Below are 16,931 nucleotides of genomic sequence, written 5' to 3' on the forward strand. Positions count from 1 at the left end.
CCTCGGGCGGCGTGCGCCGGCCAAAAATGAGGGAGCGCCTTCCTTTCCGCGTTTGATGCCGGGAAAACGGCGAGCTCGCGGACCGAGGTCAGAGGTCAGAGATCAGAGATTAAAAACAAAAAACGCTCCGGGATGAATAAGCAGCAGAGCCAAAATCAGATTTTAACGAAGGAAGGACAACAATGCCACTTTAGTTCTTTTTTTTTTTTAATTTCACCCCCGAAGTGCCGAGCTTGCCCTTTTTTGTTTTCTCACGTCGACGCTTAGACTCGTTTAGCTTAACGCAAACTGTCAGAGCAAACGACCCGGTTGTCCGTCGTGGCCCAGATTTGAATTTTCTTCTTCCGGCCACTTTGCGAGAAGTGACAGACAAAAACAATCACGCACAACTTGGGTTTCCGCTATTTTTCCACTTGCTTTCGCGTCACGGAGACAAGCTGACGACAAATCAGCCCTTTGTTCGTTTTTGCGTAAACAGAGCTTGCGGCTGAAACGGCTTGAAAGGTCCGACGAAAAGTTCGGTCGCACGGACGCCCCAAGTCGGGACGTTTGCAAACAACGCAGCTTCATCTTTTCACGATTTGCCGGCTCCCGAATAAGGTACGGCCCGGGTCATTCTGGACTTCCGGTCCGGTGTCGTGGTTGCTTTATTTGAAGGAGGCTGGCTGTTGCATTGGTACGAGTGTGCAAACGCTGCATTGGTGGAGGTTACAAACGCACAAACGGACAAACGACGTGCAAAACCACAAGGCACACGTACAGGCCACCTGAAGACAAAAAAAAAAAAAAAAAAAAAAAAAAAGGACCGGGATCGGAGGAGGACATTTGTTCACTCGGCACAAGATGGAGGACGCTGAGCTGCGGCGGGAAGGCGGCGATGACATCACATCGTGACGGCGACACGTGCGGGTGAGCGCTGGAGCGTTGTGGGTTTTCTTTGGTAGCAGTCGGCGTACGTTTGGCACTTTTTCCATCGCGTGCAGCATGCCAAGACGTCGGGGACGGAGGAGCGGTGCGACTGGTCTCCGCGGCGAGAGCGGGCGGCGGTGGCGCCCAGGACCTCCATTCCGGGCCCGCCCGAGGTGAGGTAGGAACAAACAAAAAAAGAAAAAGAAAAGTTCCGCAGAAGGCAGACCCTGGCGCGCCAATCCCACCGAGACCTCAGGTCCAAACTTCCATGGGCACCATGGCCTCCTTGGAGCCGATGGGAGGGAGAAGGTTCTGCTCGGCGAGGAACTGCAGCGGAAACTGCACCACGAATCCGCGGATCTTGCGGAGGTCCTCGCGAGCGCGGGCCGGGTCTTCCTCGGCCAGGCCCGGCTTGCCCAGGTAGCCGTCCAGTTCCAGAATGTTGCGCACGTCGCTGGACGGGAGGCAGCGGAAAACCTGCAGGGAGAAACGACCGGGACGTTAAGATGGCCGCTCGGGGGGGGTGTTCGGAACCGACGTCTGAGATCGTTCGAGGTCGGCCGCGATCGCAGCCACCAGAACGGCGAGTTTCCCTCGGCTTCTTCCAAAGATTCGGAGCACAACGCCCTATTTTGCTTTTGGCAAACAAAATTTCTCGACACCCCGCAGATCTGAATGGGACGCTAGGACACGCCCCTTTTGAGCCTCACCAGAAGATCCGCCTCAGGAAATGGATTTGCATGAGCCAACGGCGACTTAACGCCAGCGCCCGCGCGCGGCTTCCGTTGGGAACGCCGCTTGTGAGCCCGGCTCACGTCCGAGCGACCTCGACTTTTCTTACCTTCTGGTAGATGGTGGCGTTGCGAGCGCACGTGCTCAACCAGACCTCCTTGTAGAACTGATCGCTGATCGGGTCCGACACGTCGACGCTCGGGTCGCCGTGACCGCCCAAAATGGTCCTGCCGCGTGATAAACATCGGCGCTGATGACATCACAGCTGACCGCGGCAAAACGTTTTGGGACACCCGCCGGGAGTCCACCCATCCAAGGTTCTAGGCCGCGGCCCGTCCCGGCCAACTTTGAGTTGGGGAAGCGGGTTGCGCCCGGGACCGGTCGCACCGCCTATGCCCTGCGGCCGTCCGGCGACCAGTCCCGGGCGCAAGCCGGCCTCTCGCCCGAAGTGATCTGGGTGGGATGGACTCCGGCTCCTCCCAAAACCCGTGAGCATCTGCGCCCGTCGTACCTGAAGCACTCGAGGCGAAGCTGCAGAGCAAAACGGCCCGCCTGGTACGCCCGCCCGTCCATGACCGACGCCACCGTCTCAGAGTCCTCCACGACGACGGCCACCTCGCTGTCACGCTTTCCCAGCATGCTGCGGTCGTTGATGTTGGCCGAGCCTGCGGGCGGCAGAGGGCGCCACTGCGGTTACCGGGGACGGCCGGCGCGGGCGTCGAGCTATTCACCGATGATGACGGTGTTGTCGTCGGCGATGAGCATTTTGCTGTGCACGTAGATGAGCTCGGTCACCAGCTTCCCCTCCAGCTCGGCGTGCGTCCGCAGGCCGGCGATGGAGATGTAGTTGATCCACTGGTCGTCCACTAGACGCCGCAATTTCACCGGGAGTCAATTGTGAATTTCGCGACGCCCATTTTGCTGCCGACCTGACCTACTTTCTCTCTTGAGCTGCGAGATGATGGAGTGGTCGCCGCGGTTCATGGTCCTGCAGAGGAGAAACATTTTGGACCCGCACGGTCGCATTGGCGCTCCCGTGAAAAAAAAAAAAAAAAAAATCAGGCCACGCCCACCTGTAGTTAAAGTGCATGATGGCCTGGATGGCGCTTCCTCCTCCGGTGCTGATGTCGCCCTCGAAGCCCGGCAGCAGCGGCGTCACCACGTACACGCGGTACCTTTCGCCCTCCCTGAAAGAACGCAAACAATCCTCGTCCAGTGTTTTTGTTCCCGAGATCCGGAAGAAGAAGAAGACGAAAACGCTCACCTGTGCGCTTTGATGATGCGCTCGGCGATGGCGTCTCCGATCCCGTTGAAGACGTGTCTGTTGTCCGCGCAGCTGATGAAGAACTGATTCTGCGAGGCGCCCGGAACACAAAGAAAGCTTCGACACTTTGGACCGCGGAAGGAGGTTGGGTGGCAGTTAGCTCCGCCCATTTGCACGCACCTCAATGTAGATGAAATGGCGGCTGTTCTGGATGACGTGCACGTAGGCGTTGTGGATGGATTCCTCGTGGTACTTGATGCCGGCCGACCAGTCGGACGCCGAGCGGAGGATCTGCGGGGAAGGCAGGCGGCGGGTCAAGCGCGTTATTTGGTATACGGGCGAGGGGGGGAGACTTTCGGGCGGCCGAAGGGGGCGAAGAAGAAGAAAGTCTTTTTTTCCTGGCCATTTTGCCATCTTGTTAATGGCTCAGCACCGAGAAGGCTTTTGCCGCCCGGAAGAACGCCCGACGTCCCACCCACCGAGCGGGCTTTCTTTCAAATGTCGCCCTACCTGAACGTTGGCGTTGACGCATCCCGGGACTTTGTAGCGCTGATGCCCGGCGCTGGTGTGCGACTTGGGCAGAAGGTACGGGAAGGACAGCAGACGATATTTGGGCTTCACCATCTGACCAGAAAAAAAAAAAAAAATCCCGTCAGTCGCCCGTTTCAGCCACCGGGCGGCCCGGCCCACCTTGGTGAAGTTCCAGCGCTGGATGAAGTGCCTGGCGACGTCGCGCGCCGCTTTGCCGTGGACCACCGACGAGATGTCGTGCCAGGGCATCCTGGGCGTCACGTGGCGGTCGATGAAATCTGGGCGGCAAAAGATCGGCGTGGCGGAACGGCGACGGAGCGGACGCGACGGCGACGGGCTCGCCGGCCTTACCGTCGAAAGGTTTGTCCAGTTCGATCCAGTCCTTGTGCACGAAGTTGCAGTAATCTTTGCCGTGCCAGAAGCGCGTGTCGCCGCACAAGTCCTCGTCGTGGCAAGACTGCGGCGTCCGCTCCGCGTCGCTTCCTGAAACGGGACGCGGACCTCCGAGTCAGACGCCGCCAAAAGCCGGCACACGGAACACAGTGCGGCGGTAGAAGCGGGTCAGCGAGCGATACGGCACGCGACCTGCACGCTCGAGGTCGAGGTCGAGGTCCTCGTCGCTGTCCACGTGGGCCAGTCCGTGTTTCTGCAGGTGGCGCTTGATGCTCATCTTGGCCCGCCTCATCCTGCCCTGACCTTTCATCGTGGGCTGCACCGCCGCGTCGTCGGCCGAGAAGGCGGCGTTCCCGTAGCCGCCGTTGGCTCGGGCCGCCGCGTCGGACTAGGGTAGCAAAAGTGGCAAAATGAATCATAACAATGCCGAAAAGGGACACCTGGCGAAAATGTGAAGATGCAATCAAATCCAAACACCTGCGAGAAGCTGATGCTGCCCACGTCGGTCAGTCGGTGCTCGCCGTCGTCCCAGCGACCGTACGCCAGGTCGATCCCGCCCACGAAGGCCACCGACTGGTCGACCACCACGATCTTCTCGTGGTGCGCCCACAAGTACACGGCCGACGACACGTGGTCCGGGTGGCGCATCACCTGCCGGGCGTCGGCGGGCGTCAAGGGAGACGCCCGCCGACGCCCGGCGCTCCGACTCGCGGGCTCACCTTGATGTTGGGGTGCAGGTGGCGCAGCGTCAGTTTGCTGTAGCCCGAGTTGATGCCCAGCGCCAGCTCCACCTCCTTGTAGAGCATCACGTAGACGCGGACGCCTTGTTGCTGCGGGCAGATCGGACGCCGGGTCAGGAGCGATCGGACGCCGGGTCAGGAGCGACGCCCGCCGCCCCCCCCCCGCTCACCGCTTTGCGCCGCAGCACGTGGTCCAAGCGCCAGCGGTTGCCCTCCACGATGGGCCTCTTCAGGAAGATCTCGGGACTCAACCTGGCAACCGACAGGAGCGGTCAAAGAGCAAAACCTTCGGCCGGCGCCGGGCGAAAACTCACCACCAGTCTGTGATGAAGATTTCCTCCTTGGCCTCCTCCAGAGCGTCGGCCACGTCTTCCATGTACGTCTTCCCGTTGACGTACCTGCGCAGGCGCACAAAAATACGCGCCTCCATATCTGGCAGACATCACGACCCACGACATTAGCATTACGCGAGCCGAAAGCACGCACGCACGCGCGCCGTTCTAATTTCCAGGTGGAGGCTTTGGCACCGGGAGGAAAAAAAGCGGGCGAGGCGGTCGCCACGGTTACCATTTGGCCGGGACGTCTTCCTCTCGCCTGGCGAAGGATCCGAAGCGATGGTCGGTCAGGAAGTCGGCGCCGTGCTCCTGCACGAAGCCCTCGATGGCCTGCCCCCACCAGCGCGCGTGCCGGTAGCTGCTGCACTTCAGCACCAGGCACCTGCGCCACACGGGCACCAACTGGTACCCTCTCGGGTCCGACGGCGACGGGGGGGCGGCGGCGCAAACCTGGACAGGCTGTCGACGCGCACGCCGTGCTGCGTGTCCGTGTCCTTGGAGTCCATCTTGACGGCGAACTCTTTGTCGAAGAGCATGACGAAGGAGATGGCGCCCGAGTCGGGTTTCATGTACAGCAGGAAGGAGTCCTTCACCACCAGCCACCTTCGCGGGGACGCGTGCAGCGACGACGACGACACGCAGGCAGACTCGTGGGAAACGAGACCCTTTCTGTCGCGCGCATTCGGCCGCGCCGATCGACGAGACGTACTGACCGTTTGGACCAGCGGTAGCACATCTTGCTCTGACCGCAGCAGTTGAGTCCGGGGATCCGATGGCCGCCGGAGCGCTTCAGAACCATTCCTTCTCTGCCGGCGCACGCACGCCAAAAGGTGACTTGAATCGGTTTCGAGGCGCGCAAAAGACGGACTAACGACTTACAAGCCTTTCGGACCCAAGTCGCGGATGAACGACAGCTGGCTGACGTCGATGAACTCCATCTGGCGGTCCGACGAGTTGACGTAGACGCACGGCAAACAAGAAAAAAAACTGGCCGTTGGCAAAGCTTCGGCTTCTACGTGCGCACAAAGTTCGGCCTAAGCGGAGGTTCCGGCTCCACCTAAAGTTCTTCACGCCCGCCCGTTGGTTGGACTTCTTGCCAATGTTCGACTTGACTTCCGCGCGAGAGTCGGCGCAAGTTTTTACTCAAAGGCAAACTTGAAGGAGACGTTTTCGTACTTCCCCTCGGCGGGCGCTTACCATGCCGTGGTAGTTGCGGTACGTGGACATCTTCAGGAGCGTGTTGAGGTAATCTTCCAGTTGTTTCTGGGGGAAAAGCATCGACAACAAGTTGCGGCGACCAAAGAAAAGCTCGTAACTCCGTCTTTCCTTCCCTGTGTGAAGTGAGGTTACACCACGAGGGTGACGCGAGGTCAAACTTTTGGCGGGGGGGGGGGGACTCGGAACCTTGAGGGCTCACCACCTGAAAACGGCGTCAGCCCAAATCCAAATTGGCCTTGACTCGGACGGGGGGGTCGCAACATTTGGAAAGCGGAGAAACAAGGCAACGTTTTCAAAAAGCTTGCGACGAACCTTGCGACTGGACACCTGCTCCTCGCGGACCAGCTCGTCTCCGCCGCCCCTGGGCAGGCTGGGGATGTCCCGGGACTCGGCGCCGGCCGTCTGCCTCCTGATGGTGTGACTGCGCACAAGCACACGACGCGGGCCGGCCTCCGTTACGCTTTCGGGCGGGACGCGAAACGGCCGAAGGAGACGCCAACCGCCCCCCCCCCCGACCACGACGACGGCGGCGGTAGCGCCTTTCGAGACCGACCTGCGCGTGGGCAGCGTCAGGTTGAGGACGGCCTTGTAGGTCTTCAGGTCTCTGTGGAGATCCTGGAAGTGTTTCTCCTTCTTCTTCACCAACCAGGTGAACTCGCCGTGCTTCAACTCGATCTTGTACACCGCCGGCATGGACTGAAAGGCCACACGGAGACTTAGACGGCGACCGGTCCGGTCGGGGTCCGGGGGGGGGCTCGGCCGGACCTTGCTGACGCTCCTCTGCTGGCTGATGTTGAAGCGGTCCTGGGCCGACGTGAAGCGCTCCACCTCCAGGATCTTGGCGGTGACGGGACGGGACAGGAAGGCCGACTTGCAGTCCTTGAAGCCCACCGTCTTGTAGACGGTCAGGAAGGGCAAACCGTCCCCTGCGGAGAAGACGCTCGGCGTGCTGTCAAACCGCAGGTCCGAGACTTTGAACCGGGACCCGCCCGCCCGAACTTTTCAGTCGAGTCCTTGCAAGTCAAAAACTGGACTCGGGACTCGCTTGTCTCATTTTAGGTTTGAGAATGTCAAAGCCAAATTGTCAAATTTGGCTTTTTTTGGGCCTGGGTTAGGTTTGGTTGATGTGTCCAGGATTTGAAAGAAGGGGGGGGGCAAATTAGGGTAAAGATTGGAAATCAGGGTTTCAAGATCGACCGTTCTCAGGGAAAAAATAAATCAAAACTCATTTAAGACCCAAACCCTGAAAAAAAACTTTCATTCCAATTGAAATTTCAATTCAGATCAAATTCAGATTCAAATTCACTTCAGTTCAGTTCAAGTAAAAATGTCAAAAACGGTCTCAAGGAAGCGGGACCCACCTGGCGGTCCGCCGTCGGCGTTCCCATCGCCGCCGCCGTCGCCCGTGTCGAGCTCGCGGGCGTCCAGCGTCTCCACGATGCCGCTCACGTCGCTGGCGACCAGTCGCAGCGTGCTGGAGGCGGGCCGGTTCTGGCCCAACATGGCCGCCGACGATCGGCCGGGCTCACCTGCGGGCGGGGAAACACGCGGCAGTGGACGGTCAGGACCGGGACTCGCCATCGTTTTCATCCCGAGCGGTCGCCGACCCATCGCGGGGCAGAAGTCGGAAATCGGAGAAACCCAATTTGGATCGGCTCGGCCTACTTGTGCGCGCTTTGTGTTTTGTGTGTATTCCTATTCACGTGCGTGTGTGCGCTACTGCAAATAGACGTCGAGGTCAGAGGTCACGTGCTAGCTTACACAAATGCGCACACGCGCGCACACACACAAGACTTCACAAAGTGGGCGTCGTGGACAGGACGTCAACGCGGACTTAAAAAAAAAAACAAAACGAATCCCCAAGAATGAAAACGTCGGCGGCCAAACGAGTTTGCTTCGTGCCGGGAAATCGAACGGCGGCGACTTCCCTTCGCTTGACGCCGACTTTTTTTTTTTTTTTTAAACCACATTTAAAAAGGAGAAGGCCGAATTTCTCTCGACATCAAAGATCCGACGACTGGGAAAGATGGACGACGCGCCGTCGACGAATCTTTTGATGAATGTTTTGAACGCGTCAAGCAAAGCGCGCCGGAGCGGCCTTTCGTCTTCCCGGTTCAAAGGTCACGTCAATCGATCCGGAGCGCTTACGCCGTCTCCCTCGTCATCAGCACAAGCTCCGCGTAGGCTACTAGCATGTTTTTGTCAGAGGATTCGCCACACCAGTGGAATCAATGTCTTCCTAGTCTGACGTGACGTGGACCACGCTGCCAATACTTTTAGCGGACCACTGCGTCGTGTTCAATCTCACTAGTAGCATTTGGAGAACGCAGTTGTCGCTGAGTGCACACGTTGGTTCGCTTCACTAGTAGCAAGTAGTGAGGAAAAACCAAAAAAAGTGCACAAGTAGCCGCCACTCAAAATGGCCACGACGACCTGGACCTGGTTGGGGCGGCCGATGGCGAAAACCGCTTGAAAGTGTTGAGACGGTCGCAACGAGGACGCTTTGCAACACACTTCCTGCGCGCGCGGCGACGACGACGGGAGCCGCCATTTCCCAATTGAGCGTGCGCTCAACGCACAACAGGAAGTGATGGCCGTTCACTTCCTGATTTGCTCCGTCAAACGCAACGGAACGTGCTTTGGATGCGGACGGCGGCCGCGGGGAAACGTAGCGCGACGCCCCCGCGGGGGGAAGGACGGGACGGGGGCGTGCGGGTCAAGGGTCGGGCGGCCCCGGCGTCAGTTCCGAATCAACGTCACGCAAAACGAGCGACGTCGGCCATTACATTATTGATGATGATGATGATGACCTTTTTGGTGACCCCTCGAAAAAGAGCACCCACAAAGTCAATCAAGCGCACACGCAAACGCTTTTCCTCAGGAAGCGTGAGGAAACCCGTCCAGCGCCGGTCCAAAAGCCAAACCCAAAGGAAACCACCGGGATCCAAAAACTGATGATGATGATGACAAATCTTTGACTTCTATGATTATCATGACAATGGAAGGGAAATTCAAATTCTGGTCAAAAACGTTGGAGCTGATTTTTTTTACTCTCTGTTGTAAAGTTAAAAAAGTCAAAACGTTTGTCTGTAATTCATATCGTCAGATTTGATACTTTTTTACTTTTGTATTGCCGCCAATGAATTCGTTGATGGAATTTTCCAGCGCCAAATATGGGAACGGACCTCCAGATCGCTTCCTTTCTAACCCCAAACCAGGTTGAAACCCAGAACCGGGTTTTAAACTCACGCCCGACGCTGCGGGTGTCCAACTCGAGGCCCGGGGGCCCGCCGTGGCCCGCCGCGTCCTTCGGAGGGGCCCGCAAACGCAGATCACATCTGTTTTGTTTCTCGCTAAACCACGCAGCAAAATGGCACGTTTTCTAGACCGTTTATAATTTGGAGATGCCGCAACCAGTTTTTGTGAACAAACTTCTTTTTTTGCAATGCAATTGAAGACTAATATGTGACTCGATTTGGGATTTGTTCCAGACGTGAGAACGGAAGGAGGTGACGATGCACGAACACGACATCGAAACGGACCGAAGCGCAAAGCGGGCCGAGGCCAAAATGCGTCCGACGTCCCGTCGCAGCGTCGACCCCAACAAACAACAACAACAACAAATGCGGCTTCCCATATACGCGCAGGAAAAGAACGCAAGCTGAACACCGCACCGGAAGGGCAGGTTGACGTCGCTCGGATCACGTGACCGACCGCCGCGGTGGGCGGTGATGCTCGCGCACGCTGATGGAGTCCTTGATTGATTGACGCACGAGCACGAGCACGAGCACAAAAAGCCGACTCGGCCCAAACGAGCCAGACGCCAACACGTACCGGGCAGAAGGCGGCGGGAGCTGCGGGTGCGGTTCTTCCCTCCTCCAGATGACAAGAAAGTGAGGCTCAAGAGCGAGGGAGGCAGGCCACGCCTACTCACGAGGTTCGCCGCCGCAGCACTACTTCCTGTCACTTCAAAATAAGAGCGAAGAAGAGGCACCAGGAAGAATTGTTGAAACAATTCGATCCGTTTTGAAACAACAAACGTGGGCAAGTCCGTTTGGACTTGGGGGGGGGGGCGTTAAACATGTCCTCGAGTCATTCATTTGTATTCTTTCTACATGAGATTTCCAAATGATATTTAAATGATTTATTTTGAGTTGATCCTTGCGTCGAATTCAGAGAACGTTGCTATTTAAGATGTTTTATTCCTGTCTTAACGACATAAACGAACAAATAGACACAATTCAATGAGGCGAAAGACAAACAAAGTAAGTTTCGTGTATTTAATATAAATCTTGTTTTAAAGAAAAGAAAATTGAGTGAGCCTCGCGCCAACGAATTTCTGCTTTCACTTGTGGCACAATTTGCGTTTGGGTCCGGGAAGCGATTATTAGAAATGCCACATCAAAGAAAGACTTGTCACGTGACGTACCTGCGACGATGACGAAGGCGCTTGTCCTCTTCGCTCGGGTGCCGTGGGAACTTTATAGTTCATATCATATCCATTTCCATTCCCGAGGGTCAAGTGAAAATGTGGAAATCGCTCAGAGGAGTCGATCGGACGTCGTTTCGCCTCCCACAGAGCAAACAGGTGTGTTCGGTTGCCGGAGAACCGGAACCGCCGTCCGCATTCCAGAGCGACTCGACATTCCGGATCCTGACCGGCAAGCAAAAGAGAGGAAAAAAAAAAAAAATGTTGTCGGCCCAGAAGAATTTCGCCTGGCATGCCGTGAACGCAACATCGCGCTTGACCTTTGGCGACCCCGATCCAGCGCCGTTTTTCTATTTGGTTTTCTTTCTTTCTTTCGACAGTGCAGTCCCGATGTTGACGTTGGCGGGACTGGGCTGTGCTGCCGACTTAACAGCAAACTTGACAAACGTGGCTTTTGTGCTCACGGAGCAAACAAAGTCAAACTGCTGACGCGCTGCTCATGCCGAACTCAAATGGGTTTTTAAACGCACATATGCTAACTCCCGCGACGCCATTTCTGGCAGACTTTGTTTCAATATCATCCATTCGTCTTCCGCACCCGTTCGACTCCATGCGAGAGGCCAGCCAATTTCAGCGTGCACGTGTAGCCAAACTTTTAGTGTCTGTGCGAGGAAACCAGCGGAGGGCGGATTTGAACCCGGATCCTCAGAACCATGTGGCAGATGCGCTCACCAATCCCCCGCCGTGTTTGTCTTTTTCTTTTACTTGGGAGTTGCGCTGTAAATTTCAAGTTTTGAGTGACCGATCAGCTTGAAGCAAGCACGCCTTGCCTCTTATTTGGAAAACTGGCCATGTTTTATTTCCTCGTTGAGGAACAAGAGTGGAAGCCGGTGGGAAGGAAAATTCTGAATGTTTGCAGGAAAGGTAAAAATATACTAAAAAAAAAAAAAAAAAAAATCATATTCCATTTTTTTCACACGCAGGTCTGGACCGTAAGCCCCAAACATTTTCACGTGTGGCGATATGCAAAAAATGTCACACGTGAACACAAGTCAATGCAAATCAAATTTATTGCATCAAACTGTGAATGAAAAAAAAACAAAAAAAAAACGCCCAGCAAAGTGACAGCAATAAAAAATATCAGATATAGTATATAGTATCGTATAAGATGCATGAAAGCAGCACATAAAAACACTCAGAATGTGACGAGAAGAACTCGGAATTGACAGGAGGACCGGCGTGACGGACACCGGACACAAAATGGCGCCCGGTCGGAACGTCAGCGAGGTTGCGATGAACTTGAAAAAAAAGCCAAACGTCTTCAAGCACCTTTTCAAAATATTTAGCTGCATTCAAAATGCTCCGAGACGATCGGCGTCACGGAAGTACGACAACCTCGCTTGGCGGCTTTGAGCCGTCTGTGACGTCGGCAGACAGGAAGTCACAACAAACGTGTTCCCGTGGCGACGGCGCACACACAAAGGCCCTTCGGGTGCCGCTGCAGGCCGTCAGAGCGCCACCGTGTGGTTAAAGTGACGTTTCCCATCCAGATACAACATGGCCTCTGTCACACACAGGGAGGGGGCGGGGCAATTGCAATAAGGTACAAATATGATTCTTGACTCTTCTTCTTCTAATAACCTGTTATGTGCATTGAATGTTGTCAGGCCACAGTTTAATTATTGAAAGAAATAAAAAAAAAAACATATTTTGGGAACAATCCTGACAGCGACGCGATAAAGGGCGAGCGGCGCCGGCCGGCCGACCCACCTCCGTACGTCCGCGGGACGACGTCGACGACGCGGCGGTCCGACACGAAGGTGAAGTGGAAGACGTTGGTGGTGTTGTGCTGGCGGCTCAGCGGCTCAAAGACCTCGCTGTGAACTCTGACCTGGATGTAATTGTCCTGCGTGTAGCACACCTGCAAGGGCAGACGCGCGGCGAAACTTGAGGGCACTTTTCGCACGCTCTCAGTAGAACTAAGATGGCCGACGGCGTCGCTGCACTCCAAAACGGCCTCATTAAAAAAAAAAAAAAAACAGCAGATGAAACGCACATTTATGGCACTTTCACAGCTGATATGTTTTTGTATCGCATTTGATGGACGGATGTACGAAACGTTCCCAAAATTCACCGCTTGGAAATGACAAACTTTTTTTTTTTTTTTTTTTTCTGTTGCCGCATCGTCGCGCGGCGGCTGACCTGCGAGGAGAGCAGCAACAGGGATCCGATCTCCACGGGTTTCTGGAACAGGATGTCGTCCACGGCCACCAGGGCGGGCCGGCAGCCCCTGCGGGGTTAAGAAGTGGGGAGAACGCGCTCGTTAGCCGGCCGTCGTCGTCGTCGGTAGCGCTCCGGCGTCGCACTGACCCGAAGGCGGAGGCGTTGGCCCAGGCCAGCTCGTACGCTTTCCTCATCAGGAAGCCTCCGAAGATCCTGTTGAAGATGTTCCTCTCCTGGCGGAGGCGCAGCGTCAGTGTGCTGCCCCACCCTATTGGGGCTATTGGGGGCGCTCACCTGCGGGTGGCAGATCTCCAGACCCTTCACTTTGGCGTCCTCCATCCAAACCGAGTCGGGAGGCAACACTCGACCGCGGAAGCTCACCGTCCTGCGCGCACGACGCCGACACTGCAGACCACGCCCAGCAGAGAGCGACTCCCGATTCTTACTTGGCGTCCAGCGTGTTGAGGAAGAGGGCGTGGACGACGTTCCTCTCCTCGGCCGTGGGCGCCACCTTCAGGAGGGACGAGGTGCTGAGCTCCACGCGACGGGACTTGTTGGCTGCGCGGCGCACACGCACGACGGGGGGAGGTGAGGGCCCGTGACCCGGGTCGCGTCGCGGGCGACGTGGTCCCGGCCTACCTTCGCCCTGCCTGAAGAGTTCCTCCTCCTCGGGACCGTCGGGTTTCAAGGGATTCACGAAAGCCGCTCTGGAAACCCGACCGCAAAGTCAATTTTTACGTCTTCCTCGGGAGCCGAAAGCGCGACGGCGTCCCACCTCTTGTTCTCCGGATCGCGGGCCACCATGACGAAGGTGGCGTCCAGAACCGGACTGTAAGCTCCGTTGCGGTACTAAAAAGGACAGCGGCAGACGAGTCGCACGGCTACGACGCGTCGCGCGGATCGGCGGCAGCCTCCCACCTGCGTCATGTGCATCTTGGCTTCGATGGAGGTCTTGCCCACCCACGTCACGTGACCCGTGAACTTGATGTCGCAGTCCGGGTAGATCACCTGCTGCCTCATGTCTGCGGACATCGGCGTCGGACCGTCGCGAAGCGCAACCCCTGGGCTCATTTGACATTGTGCGCGCGTCTCACCTATTTTGTCCACCAGGGCGGTGACGATCGACAACGGCGACCTCTTCAGGGCGGGATTGCAAGTGTGCGAGTACGAGATGAGCACTGAGGAAGGAAGGAAGGAAGGAAGGAAGGAAGGAAGGAGGCCGAGCGTCGTTATCATCGTTGGTCAAAACGGAGCTTTTGGAGGCCGAGGCCGATACCCGCCAAACTGTCCAAGTCCTCCAGGATGCGGCCGAACCTGACGAGGACAAAAGCCGGCCGGAGGGAGGGAGGGGCGTCAGCGTCCGGGGTGGAGGGGGGTGGGGGGGGGGGTTTTATCCGCGGGCACGACTACCTGACGCTGTTGTGGAAGGTGAGGTACTTCTCCCGCAGTTGCGGCTGCGAGCCCAGAGGGAGGTGGACCTCCAGGAGGCTGTCCTTCATGCGCCGGGCCGGGAGGTCGCTCTGCGAGCGGGCCAACTCCGACGACAGCGACGCGCGTTCCGACATGGCCCGCCGGTGGTCGCTGCCACCACAGGGAACCGGCGAACGAGGTCGCGCGTCGGACGCCAAACGCAAAGCGCGAGCCGTCAATGCGCTAACCCACCAAAGTTCCTTCAAAGATTGATTTTGCTTGTTTGCGTACCTCCAGTTGGTGGAAGCTCCCACGATTTCTCTCAGCCTGTTTCGCACTGGAACACAGCAGATCACAAATTGTCAGCGTCGAACAGGGCGTGAGGCAAAAGTCAGCACACCCCTCACATTTTGGGAACTATCGGATTCCATCTTTTCACGGTACGACAGCGAAGAATTGACTCCTAGCAGCAATGCGCTCCGCGCACGGCTCCAGTTAAAAATGTTCCCCGTCCGGACAAATACGAGTCGCCAAACTGCAGTGAAGGTGTAAAGCGCCGGCAACAAAAGTGAGTACACCCCCGCGTGAAATTGACTCGCTGGAGTCACAAAGTCTTGGGCGCGGATGGATGGCGACTGGGTGCCCTCCCGCGCAACTCCTGGCAAAAAACTGGATCGGGGTATTGGAGCAACCTGTGAAGTTCTGGTCTACTACACCCCCGAGACCTTGTGTTGCCAGCGCTTTCAATACAAATTATTTTGAGAAACGCAGGACACCGACGACATTGTTGCAAGGCCTCATCTCTTGACTGTCGTCTCGTGAAAAATGCAAGATGGAGGTTTAGAAGAAGAGGCGACTTCGAAGAGGGGAACGTTTACGCCTCAGACTTGTCAGAGGAGGAAGAGTTTGCAGCCAGAACAGACCAAAGCAGAAACCGCCTCAACAGGCGGGACCCTTCCCAATCAAACCGGACGTGCGGAAGAAACAGGAAGTGGCGTCATCGAATCGAGCGTTCGGCAAGAGTTCAGAGACTCGGGCGGGGGCAGGCATGGAAGCGGCCAGACGACATGCCGCAGAGAAGGCTCAGGATGTTATTTTCATGAATATATTGATTGCGCTTTGGATGAGCAACACACCGTTTGACACGTGCAACAGAGGATTTCCTGTGGGTGGGGAAACACAACACATCAAACGCACCACCTCCACCTGTCAACGGCAATTCCTCACGCCAACCATTTCAAGCGGCTTACGGCTCACCTTCCGCCATGTCCGGCGCGCTTCCCTCCTTCGTCGCCGCCGTGCACAAAAGTCTTCCGCTCGGCAGGGAAGCGCACGGTCGCAGACACGACATCAACCTGCGCACACAACACCACCGACGTCGGATAAAAAGTGGACTGCGCAAGGGCCCCTTTCGAGTCCCGGTCGGGGCAAAACGTTGCTTTGGCTACGATTTCACGTGAAAGTTGACGTCCTTTCGCATGCTTACAATTGTACATTGTGAAACATAACAACATCAACTTTCATTGGAATAAGTCAGCTTTTTTTGTTGCGCGTGCAGGCGGTCGCAAAGAAGTAACTTTTCACCGGTAAGTGTCTTGCAGCTGACCCTTCATTATTGTATATTTATCACGTTCTATTCCATAGCAATGTATGTTTGCCATCGTTTTTGCCCTGACCGGAAGTCAGAGCCTGTTGGCCATACAGGTGTGACGCTCTGAACGCTGAAAAAAAATCTTTTCGTGATTAATGCGCGTGCACGTAAACTTTGTAAACTTCCGGCCAGGGAGTCCGAAACGTCCCCGTCCGTGCTTCGTCAAGACCGTCACAGCGGAACCAAAGATGGATGCGGAGGGCGCAGTCCGGTTTTTATTCGACGTCATTGTCGACAGCCAACTTCACTCCTCCCTCCGGCAACTTTTCCGGGCTCCAACTTTCCAATTTTACGCTCATCTTTTCAGCGACGCAGTCCGTCACTAACCAGTTAACGTCACAATCGAACCGATTATTTGTGTGGAAAAACTCGTTACCGTGAGAACCACGGCCACGAACGTCGGAACATCCGCAAAAAAAAAAAAAATAAAAAGTCAGCAGGAGGAGCGATTTTCGTGAACGCGTGACAATGCGAGCCTTCATTCGCGACCAGCAGTCATTCCCTTCGCGTTCCTTTCCTGGGCGAGTGGACCGGACCGCGCAGCCGAACCGAGCTCTCGTTTCTGCCTTAACTTGGCGGTGGCGAACCCGCCCGGGAAGCTGCTAACGTGGAGGAGCTAGCTACTCGTCAGCCGCGGGCGGCGAGAAGGAAACAAGACGAACCTCTTCGAGAACATGTCGCCCACAAGAAAATCGGAAGAGGAAAACTGGAAAGGGAACAATTTTGTCTCCTCGCTCCGACGGTCGATGAAGGGCCACTTCCGCGTTGGGGGTTGGCCACGCCCACCACTGAATGACGTCGACTACTTTCTGCCCCACCCCCTCCCGGCTGCGTTGTACCCGACTTGTCCAGCAGAGGAGGCCAAAGACGTCTTTGGCGTCATGCACGACCTTTTCACGAACAATCTCCAACTTGGCTTGGTTCTTTCCTTTTGTTCTTCGTGGCCGGATGGGGCAGGCGGTCGCCAAAACTTTTGAGAATGACACAAATAATCCACTGCCTCATTTTTTTTAACGATGGAAATTTGAACGTACGCCAAATTTCCCAAACCCGATCCCGACGCAGCTGACGTCACGCCAGTGTCAACTTGGGCTCC

At 56.3% G+C, this 16,931-nt stretch overlaps 2 protein-coding genes across 14 annotated transcripts; both read right to left on the minus strand.

The window, feature by feature from the left end:
* Position 1: 1 nt before the first annotated feature.
* LOC133492883 (phospholipase D1-like) lies at positions 2–8,688 on the minus strand. The gene is made up of 25 exons (XM_061805673.1): positions 8,562–8,688; positions 7,484–7,651; positions 6,888–7,048; positions 6,676–6,818; positions 6,435–6,543; positions 6,102–6,167; positions 5,784–5,842; positions 5,618–5,710; positions 5,355–5,507; positions 5,137–5,286; positions 4,884–4,967; positions 4,740–4,821; positions 4,549–4,659; positions 4,307–4,480; positions 4,022–4,217; positions 3,788–3,919; positions 3,416–3,714; positions 3,086–3,196; positions 2,906–2,994; positions 2,715–2,828; positions 2,580–2,629; positions 2,373–2,507; positions 2,153–2,306; positions 1,751–1,868; positions 2–1,386 (listed from the first exon to the last, which is right to left on the minus strand). Exons 1-25 carry the CDS (start codon positions 8,671–8,673, stop codon positions 1,162–1,164), a joined length of 3,288 nt encoding a protein of 1,095 aa, XP_061661657.1. The 5' UTR covers positions 8,674–8,688; the 3' UTR covers positions 2–1,161.
* A 2,915-nt stretch (positions 8,689–11,603) lies between these two features.
* On the minus strand, positions 11,604–16,642 carry LOC133492884 (acyl-coenzyme A thioesterase 9, mitochondrial-like). 13 transcript variants are annotated; one of them, XM_061805683.1, is made up of 16 exons: positions 16,498–16,642; positions 15,442–15,539; positions 15,321–15,347; positions 14,476–14,521; positions 14,185–14,355; positions 14,051–14,088; positions 13,869–13,952; positions 13,693–13,796; positions 13,550–13,623; positions 13,414–13,481; positions 13,221–13,332; positions 13,069–13,159; positions 12,922–13,007; positions 12,754–12,841; positions 12,322–12,472; positions 11,604–12,115 (listed from the first exon to the last, which is right to left on the minus strand). In XM_061805683.1, the coding sequence occupies exons 1-16, from the start codon at positions 16,509–16,511 to the stop codon at positions 12,060–12,062; spliced, it is 1,308 nt and encodes a 435-aa protein (XP_061661667.1). In that variant the 5' UTR covers positions 16,512–16,642; the 3' UTR covers positions 11,604–12,059. The 13 variants fall into 13 exon arrangements, 11 of the variants coding, with proteins under 11 accessions (XP_061661667.1, XP_061661665.1, XP_061661663.1 ...); XM_061805681.1 differs by lacking the exon at positions 16,498–16,642 and adding an exon at positions 16,212–16,442; XM_061805679.1 differs by lacking the exon at positions 16,498–16,642 and adding an exon at positions 16,212–16,446 and having other exon boundaries at positions 13,693–13,952.
* Between the last annotated feature and the right edge of the window lie 289 nt (positions 16,643–16,931).

The sequence above is a fragment of the Syngnathoides biaculeatus genome, chromosome 19, assembly GCF_019802595.1.
Source record: "Syngnathoides biaculeatus isolate LvHL_M chromosome 19, ASM1980259v1, whole genome shotgun sequence".
Classification (NCBI taxonomy): Eukaryota; Metazoa; Chordata; class Actinopteri; order Syngnathiformes; family Syngnathidae; genus Syngnathoides; species Syngnathoides biaculeatus.

What these genes read in the sequence shown, in the direction of transcription:
- LOC133492883 (XM_061805673.1), bottom strand. Translation starts at nt 8,673, where the DNA reads ATGGCGGCTCCCGTCGTCGTCGCCGCGCGCGCAGGAAGTGTGTTGCAA. An exon ending in GAAGACGTCCCGGCCAAATG is followed by an intron (nt 4,968 to 5,136) that starts GTAACCGTGGCG and finishes GCGCCTGCGCAG; the next exon opens with GTACGTCAACGGGAAGACGT. An exon ending in CGACAACACCGTCATCATCG is followed by an intron (nt 2,307 to 2,372) that starts GTGAATAGCTCG and finishes TGCCGCCCGCAG; the next exon opens with GCTCGGCCAACATCAACGAC.
- LOC133492884 (XM_061805674.1), bottom strand. Translation starts at nt 16,243, where the DNA reads ATGTTCCGACGTTCGTGGCCGTGGTTCTCACG. An exon ending in TCGTGGCCGTGGTTCTCACG is followed by an intron (nt 15,540 to 16,211) that starts GTAACGAGTTTT and finishes TTGTGTGCGCAG; the next exon opens with GTTGATGTCGTGTCTGCGAC. An exon ending in CTCAACACGCTGGACGCCAA is followed by an intron (nt 13,160 to 13,220) that starts GTAAGAATCGGG and finishes TCGTGCGCGCAG; the next exon opens with GACGGTGAGCTTCCGCGGTC.